Source organism: Parambassis ranga, chromosome 21 (assembly GCF_900634625.1).
Source record: "Parambassis ranga chromosome 21, fParRan2.1, whole genome shotgun sequence".
Lineage (NCBI taxonomy): Eukaryota > Metazoa > Chordata > Actinopteri > Ambassidae > Parambassis > Parambassis ranga.
The window spans coordinates 18,934,887-18,944,078 of NC_041041.1; the positions used below are offsets into that span (position 1 = coordinate 18,934,887).

The 9,192-nt window shown below is 39.3% G+C and overlaps 1 protein-coding gene across 1 annotated transcript in view; it reads right to left on the reverse strand.

Moving 5' to 3' along the window:
• The window catches only part of pth2ra (parathyroid hormone 2 receptor a), a 43,999-nt gene extending 35,064 nt beyond the window's left edge, over window positions 1-8,935 (reverse strand). The window contains exons 1-4 of the mRNA XM_028433675.1: window positions 8,870-8,935; window positions 3,747-3,852; window positions 1,036-1,146; window positions 279-403 (exon numbers count right to left, since the gene is read on the reverse strand). Of these exons, the coding sequence (XP_028289476.1) occupies window positions 279-403; window positions 1,036-1,146; window positions 3,747-3,852; window positions 8,870-8,935 (408 nt within the window). The remainder of the gene's footprint in view (window positions 1-278; window positions 404-1,035; window positions 1,147-3,746; window positions 3,853-8,869) is intronic.
• Window positions 8,936-9,192: the final 257 nt, after the last annotated feature.

Below are 9,192 nucleotides of genomic sequence, written 5' to 3' on the forward strand. Positions count from 1 at the left end.
GAGGAAGGGGAAAAAAGAAAAACACAATCCTGCAACATGACGTGTGCTTGTCAGGCGTGTCTGATCCATTTTCTCTTCTATTACTTTAAAGAGAAAAGGCTCTTGGAATAAAGTACTAATATCTCACATTCATGCAGCCTGTGATGTGGGGTTGAAAGCTTTTAACGAAAGGTGGGAGCGTCTGCTTTATACAGAATCAGGTTCATTTGTATGATGAGGGAAAATAAACAGCACTCGCCTGGTCACGTGCTGCGTCAATATCGTGCAGTCACACTTACTTTGCCTTCTTCGTCGCTGAAAGGCTGAAGGAAGCGCAGACACTCTGAGTAGTTAGTCCACGTTTTGTTCCAGTGGTCCACAAACACCCAGGAACCATTGACATCACACTTCCTGTAAGCATGTCCTGCAAACACATGAACATAAGATGCTATTTGCAGCGCAGTATTGAAATTAAATAGATAAATAAAGTGTGGGCAAATGTAAAGTATTCAATTGTCTCCCCCCTACATGTGCACAACTTTTGTTCAAGGCAACTTGTAAGCCGAGGTTTTTTGACGTCATACTTGAAAGACTTTCGCTCTCCCATTAAAGGCGATTTCCATGGAGATGCACCATTAATCAATAAGCTGCCTGCATTAAATCAAACATACCATTATAGTAAAACCTGTGTTTCAGATAATAGGATGGAGCTGATGGCCGAACATCAGAACAAGTGGAGAGCGAGCTGAATGGGACTTCCTTGATGAGTCAGGCTTTAAATAGCATGGAACACTTGTATATTATTATGAATAATAATAACTATTATAGAGCTGTGAGTTCAGAACGTGGTCAATATCTCTGAACTCCATTCTTATCTTGTGGACTGTACCACATCTTCCTGTGTACTCACATGCAAAATTGAAACTATATATGAACTATATAAGTCATCTTGATCTTCTCTAAAGTGTAAATAATGTTTTTTAACATTATTATAAGATGTATGTAACTGTAGCTGAGCATGGCTAAGTGTCTGCACGTAAAAAAAAGATAGCTGACCTTTGTGATTGAAGTCATAGATGTAAGATGGGCAGGGAACCTTGGTCACCAGCCCGGGGGAGCCGTGTGGCCAACAAATTAGACCATCCCAGTCTGGAGGACACACATCATCTGCAGCAACAAGGAGAGGCAGTAAACACTTGTGATGATAAAGTTTACCACTTCATTGAGACTATTTGTTGTGATTGTAGGTATATATCGTATTTAAACAGGACATCGGCAGGTCTACTAACCTGAATTCATTTTATTGATGCCTGAAAAAACTTTCATTGTGAGATCCAGACATCACGCTGAGTCATATTAAAAGCTGGGTTTTACCACACATTTCAATGAGTTATGTAATAAAATGGATACAAGGGAGAAATGAAATAGCAACAGATCAGTTTTGTGATGTTGTAAAGTTATATGCGAGTGTGTGTGTTGAGTTAAAGTCTGGCCAACAAATGTTAAGAGGGAGAGCACAGATGTGCGTTTAGTGTGTTTTAGAGACACAGTGGTGCTCTGATGCCGAGGGCAAGCTAGTCTTGGCAGTCAGAACAATGGCAGCAGCTGATTCCTTTAAAGCCTGCTACTAATATTTTTATTTCTGCTCTGCAATCTGAAGTGATTATAATAACACCTTCTAGGCAACTTTGATAAGCTTTCATCCAGTCTGGGTCTATTATCCAAAAATGTCCATAAGGAAATCCTGAAGCTCTTTTTTCGATTGATCTGAGTGGTCTTTTGATGCTCAGGTGACCATTGCGGTTTTGTTTGGCCCAGGTGAGACACTGATAAATCCATGCCTCCATCTAACACAGACTTAAAAAGGTTATCCGTGCTTTTATCTCCTCCAGACTTGACTATTGTAATGCACTTTATTCTAGCATCAGCAGGCTTAACATCCAGCAACTGCAGTTCATAGAAATGATCACTGCCACGTTCTAACATGTAAGACATCTTCCTTTTTTCTCGGGATTTGCTTCATGTACTACAGCCCCTTTCTTCTCTTTGTCCATCACCACTATGTATAGCTGATTAGCCAGTACCTGTTCATCTGTCTGTATGTAGAAGACCCACAGGATCTTGGCTCACTCATTGGTCTTTGCAGGTGTTTCCCATTTTGACTGGGTAACTTTGGGCCCATACTCAGCATAGATGTTTCTATACACTACTTGGTTATGGCATTTCATATATGCTCTTCTGTTCTGGATCATTAGGGGCATCTTTTCAGAGTCTGCACCATGGGCCCTGGTGTTGTAGACTCCAGCTTCTGTTGATCTTGTACTTGGGGTCTGTTTTTTTGTGCAGCTATATATATATAGCAGCCCCACATGTGCTTCAGATGGACTATGCTTTCGAGTGTAGCCATCTGCAACACATTATGTTTGTTCTGGTTTCTGTGATTCTTTTAAATTGCTTTGTTGATTTTTAACCCTCTAAACTTCAAATAGATTTTCCAAAGCCCTGCAGCTCTATGGAAACATCACAATCAAAGTTAGAAAGAATTCAAAGATATGCGCCCACAGGTATTACAAATCAGATATTTTTTCAATTTCTCAGAATCAGTTTTTCACTTTGTTCAGCAGAAAGTGAAATACTCGCTGAATACCTGATGAAATCATTGCTTTTCAGTTGCACTAAGGTTTTTTTTTTACTTTTTTTGGTGCAGATGAGCAAATTTTCACCTGCAAGTTAGAACAAAGACTTACAACAAATACAGGTGAAAGCTATTATAATAGTCCTCTTTAGAAAAACAGCTTTAACTGTGTCAAATGTAAATTTCTCTGTAATTTCCTCAAGTTGCTCCACACACACACACAATTTGCTGCTAAATTCGCTCTGTAAATATAACACTTACAGAATTGAATTGGGTAATATTATCTTAAAGCACATCCTTTAGGATTACCAGCTATTTTGCACACACAGTTATATGCAGTTATATCATCATCTCCAGATGTAATGAGAAATGTGTCAACCACTTTTGGACTCTTATGGATGCTATAAAAATACACCTCATCCACCTGCTGTCAGGGGGTTGTTAGACGGAGGACACAAATGCAGACTTAGCCGGAGGTGAAAGCAAACTCATTGTTTTATTACATGCTAGGTTTGGTACACAGAAGTTCAGTCCGCGAGGCAAAGCTATCCAAAAGGGCACAGGCAAAAACCAGTGGTCAAAGTCCAAAGCAATGATCGGTACACAGGAGTTCAGTCCGCGAGGCAGCGGTAACACAAAGGGCAAGGCAAAAACAGTAGTCCGATCAAAACAGGTGATACACAGGAAAATCCAAAACTTACTCGAAAACTCACTGGGGAAATCACAAGAGCAGAAGGCTACTTGGACGGCTGTGTCGCGTGGATAACTCACATAATGAACTGGCAACAAGAGGGAGGAAACACACAGGCTTTATACACAGGAGGGCGGAAAGACAATTGGACACAGGTGAAGCACATTAGGGTAATCACAGGAGGGGGAAGGGAGCACACATGAGGAAGGGGAAGTAAAAAGAACTGAAACACAAGGGGGAGATCAAGTTTCAAAATAAAACAGGAAGTGAACTAGTAAAACTAAAACTAATACAAACAGAAAATGAACTACAAAATAAAAGACCTGGTTGAAACCATGACACCTGCAGCGATCATAACCTAAAGGCAGAGACTTACTTTTGTGATAAAAAAAATATTCATTATGTTTTTAATGTGCATAATTGCGTATAGTATTTCTGTACCTGTGGTCCCTGGTTCGATGTTGGATAGGTTCTGGTAGCACTGCATTTTGATTTCATACAGGATGTACATCTGCTCCTGTGCAGAGAGAGGACCATCAAACCCCATCTGTGGAGCACAAAAGAACCATCAGAGATCAGACCTGAAGACCCAGCCAACCTCCGTGTCATGTCAGTTCAGCAAGTAAACACTGACAAAATGTGTGTTGTCTTTCCAAAAATATGTAAAATTCAGGTTTACAGGTGGATTCATTTATTAAGATAAAAGTTTGACAAAGCTGCATTCCCAACACTGCATTTATCAGCACTAAACACACAATGTCATGGTCATAAACCACAGTATTTAAGCAGCTTGTGGCAGAGAGGACAGGTCCTCTCCTCGTTCCACAGTGATTTTTTTTGCATTGCATTCATCTGTCAATGCACAAGCAACACGTAACCTTGCTTAATTTTTGCACAAAGTGTTTTAAACATACATGCATAATCAGATAAGTAAGAGACAGACGTATCTAATCTTTCTCACAGTGTTCTCTAACATACTGAAATGAGATAATAAATATCTCACAGTGAGCTACGAAGGCAGACATTTTTTTTTATTTTTTATCTTAATCCATGGCAATTCAAACCTGCACCATGTTCAAAGTCTAGAAAAGCTCCTGTCATGACTTTTACATAAAAACATTGCGTTTCAGACATGTGACTGACAGATGTATGCAACTGGCTGCAGTAGATGGGATCAATGGTCATCCTGAGGGAATCCTGATAAATGTCATGCAATCTTTTTTTTTCTATCCCCTGGAGTCACCCTTGTAGCCATAAAAGTGAAAGATTATATTATAATACTCTGCTGCACATCTTGATCCTAAAGTCCATTTCTTATGCAGGTAATAATTCACACCCTCTAAGTTTTTCACTGTGGAAAATAGTCAGATTCATTTCTGCCATTCTCTGCTTTCATGCTGCAGAAAGCTGTTATAGATCCCTTTAGCTGTGAGACAACATGACATTTGACTCTTTTTTTAGAGGCATGTGTGCTTATTTTCCAGAGAAACTTTCAAAGATCTAAAGGTTCTTCTTTGGAGTAATGGAATTTCTAATTCTTTCTAATGATTCTGATTCTTACATACACTTAATGTTTCAATGAATGAGGACATTATTATCTCATATGCTGTAAACCCGTCCATGAAATGCCAAGTATGGTTTGTAGAGCAATGTAAAAATCACAAGACCAATCAAGCATAATTAGGGTTCTTCGCATTCACAAGAGTTGGTAGAATCATCAGCATTTCACAGATGTGTTAAATATAGTAAATTACTTTCAGTAGTATTTTGCAGTTCTGGAATGTGGAAGCATCAGCTGCAGTACTTTCTGCTGTCCTGCCTGTGCGAATAGCTCAGAGGTTCCTTAGGCGCCGTTCTTCAAGGTGCACCCCTTTGCACTCCCATGTCTGGGAGTAGATCCTTTGAAAAAGCTGAGAAGAAGGATCTTTTTTTTGTTTTTGATGATGTTGAAGGGCATAATGTATGAAAAACTTTCTACCATGCTCTTATGCCCATGTACCAACCAGCCAGTTGACATTCACTTTTGTAAAGTTCACTGCCAAGAATAATGGGCTATTGATGGGGGGGGGCAGTAACACTTCCACCCAGGGACATAAGTTATTATGGCCATTACATGAGCATGATAGGTTTGTCATTTGAAATACTGTATTTTTGCCTGCAGTTTCCAATCCTCCTCTGATAATATGCCAGTGTTGATTTTAGCTGCTTTTTGGCCGCGAGCAGCAGGAGCCACAATTTGCTTCCAGATCCCAATAGAAGCACCACAGATAAGTGATGTTTACCGAACCGCTCCTATTCTGCATCAGCTCATACCCATGAGAGCACTTTTTAGAAGTGTGCCCAAAAAAGTCCTCAGGACATAGTGTGTGAGTATCTGTATGTGTGTGTTTAGGCTGGCCACGCCTCCTCAAGTGCCACACACACCTGCTGCCAATCCATTCATTGGCTCTGCAGTAACATCGGCTTCTGCAGACTTTTCTTTCTCTCTCTTTGCCAGATCTGCTTCACTGCTTACTCTGTAAACTGAGCTTTCATTTTTCATGTTAGCTAGATTGAATTTAACATTTCTGTGACTGCATCTTGCACACATGAAATGTCTCCGTAGACAGCAAGATAAACAACTGCAGAAGCATTCAAAACTACATTATTGAAAGCTCCTGCGGTAGCACAACTGTTCAGGCTTAGCTCAAGTGTGAATAATTCTTAATTTCAAAACAACAACCTTTTGGTGCAGTATGTTTGGTCAGGTGTGAAGACAGGAACCGCACAAATGCACAGACCAAAATAACAGCCAAAACGAGCTGGTGTGGTCCCCACAAACCAGGGCCAAAAGCTATGAATCACATGATTTGAGGGCTGATGAGCATGTCAGAGTTCAGTAGGATTAATGGACACCACCTCCTGTTCAGTCTCTATATGCACCTTTTTTCCTGCAGCAGGCACATTTTAAAGCACATCTACTGTGAGACAAGAAACCAGATCAAACTCATCATCTCGATCAGACCTGAGCAAAACAACCAAGGTCTTAAAGCACAGCTTCACTTCGTTCTACTCTGAATTAAGTTTGAGGCTCTGACAACATGCTGTTGTTGTAACTATTTAATGATTTTTCAGTTATCAACTCATAAATGCTGCAGTTAACCAGCTTCAAAGAATCATTTAAAGCTGTTGTATACTCTGAACTTCTTAAGTATTCTGAATTGTGCATTTAATCCCATCTCAGCTGGGTGCCCGCTTTTAGAGAAGGCAGCCACAGTTCTTCAGTAAAACATTTCCAGAAATTGACAGTTTTAACTCTCTCTCTAGCAGTGAACTGATAAATAGCCTGTATAGCCTCCGTGCATGTTTGAATGATGGACAGTGTTCCTTCTTTCAAGCTCTTTAAGACACATTTCTCACTAGTCGTCTTTCCAGAACCTTCCATATGTTTATCATCCTGCCTCTGCCAGTCTTGTTCTGCACTGTGTAAACACCTTGATAACACCTCTTACACCAGTTCTTAAAGTTTGGAAGTACTTTGCTAATTGTGTGCATCCTTCTCCTGCCCTTTTTTCTCAAGTCTAAACATATATCTTTACTTTTGCCACGATGCTTTCACAAGACAAGGTGTTGCTTGTTTTACACACTTTACACTGGGTTGCTCAGTAAAAGCACAGACTACATAGTATCATTACATAACAGTAATTTGTACTATAGGGCTAATCAAATGGACAGTTCTTTGTTGGGCTAATAACATTGAGCTAGGTACCTTTTGGTTTGTGTGGCTCCTCACATTAATTTTGAGAAAAATTGTGAAAAAATGTCAAATTATTTGCTTTATTAAACAGCAGTTGGTGGATATTGAAGGACATTTTAGGGGGGTCTTTTATGTTTATTGACATTGTGACTAGCTATTCAGACATAGATTGTAAGTATATAAAGAAATTTTATACGAAAAAAGCAGTACAGGTTCAAAAGTGTTATCAACTTCAAAAGTGTTTTCAGAAGAGATTTTGTAACAATATTTTACGTTAAATTTATTCAAACTGCAGATAAAATTCCTAAGGTCACGTTTATCTTTTCTTGCTGCCAGTATGAAAAAAAAATCACAACACACATGCTGGAATCCAATTCCACCCGTTTCTTGGTAAGCCTGCCATTCTACCCATCTCCCTCTGTGGCTCCCGCAGAATATACTGTAGCACTATGTGGACTGAATGTTATGCAGACACCCACTGCATTTCCTCCAAATGTGATTAGCATTTACGAGGCAGGGTTTGCATGTGATCTTAGCTTATTTCCACATCAGTCTTTTGCATTCATTTTATCAACTCTACGTAAGTTGTAGAATTGTTTGCATAACAGCTACATCATATGTTTCACAGGTTTTAGATAACATCTGAGGTGATGGCTCATCCCTGCAGCCAAAAAAATGTTTTCAACAAAGGACAATGTTACTCACATCTTTTTTTAACGGAAATGAATGGAGACCATGTCAGATTGGTTTTGTTTTTAATTAAAATGTTAATTTCATCAAAACTTTTTAAAAACACAAAGATTCTCAGCTAACAGTGTTTAATTGCATGTAATCACCAAAATATGAGTAAAGCAACAAGTGTTGCTATGAAAAAGAATTATTACACAAGACTTGCAGAGAGGACAGCAGATGGTGAGTAGTTCCAGGTTAAGGATAAATGTCAGAAAGAGAAAACTAATTGAGTCATTGAATAGGAGGTGTTATCCTATTCAGTGACTCCAGAATTATCCTTAACCTGTTCTGCATGAATGAACATGAATGAAATGGGAGTCGCTGTCTAATGGTGCCGTTCAGCCAGAAAGTCACTCTCCTGCTCTCAGTTTAAAAAAAAAAAAAATCATGACAACCGTCTCACCGTTATGAGCAACTCTGACATCTCTTCATAGCTCAGTGACTAATCATCACACAACATGTCTGGTGATTCAGGTGTCATAGCTGTACTCAGCCTGGGCTTATGTTATATTCTGGTCAAGTGTCCCTGCTTTTGTCTTGCAGATGCTTATTTCCATTATTTGACCTAAGGCACTAATGAATGATGCATAAATATATGATGATGCAAATCAAAGGTGACAGATTGTGAGACAGAGTAGCAACAGGTGCTAATTGACTGCACTTTTAAACAAAAATCCCACTGATAAACTTCAGTGCTGGTGTGGTAAATGGTTAAAAACAATGTAATCTGTGAAAATATAAACTGTATTCTTGGCCAGATATCAAGTGAGTAGGTGTCAGACAGATCCAGACAAACCACACACCATACCAGAATAGCCTCTTCTATTAGCCTTAATACTGCCTTTATACTGCATGACTCATTCTGTTATCCCCTGGGTGTGATTGTTGATTTTGAATAAACAAGGCAAATGTCAGTAACACTGTATTACAGAGGGGTAATAAAAAGGGATAATAGCACACTGTAGAGATATCCATAGGGCACATGGATGCCTATTTTTTTATTCTAATACATGGCTATTAAATATTTTTTCCTGATGTTTTAGGGTCATAAGGGGGTATTATCGCGCACAAATATGACCTAATGTTTCTTACTTACCTGTGCGTCAACCGCAGTCCGCCACAGGAAAAAGTTTGAGATTAATATCCATAATAGCGCGCTCATAGTGGGTCAGTCTGCCTTCATTTCCAGCAGTGTAAAAATGTAGCCAGTGGATTATTTGACCAACTGAATCCCCCGTGTTGTATGCGCATTGGACAGGATTTTCACATTATTACAAAGTTTCATCCAAGTTGTGTTCCAAAATTGAGCCATCCTGTGTAGTGGGAGAGACTTCACCAGATCCCTCTAAATCCCCGTTTTTGTTTTTTTGGTTCATTCAGTATACTCCCACGAAAAGATTCCCAAGAATGAGACTTCTC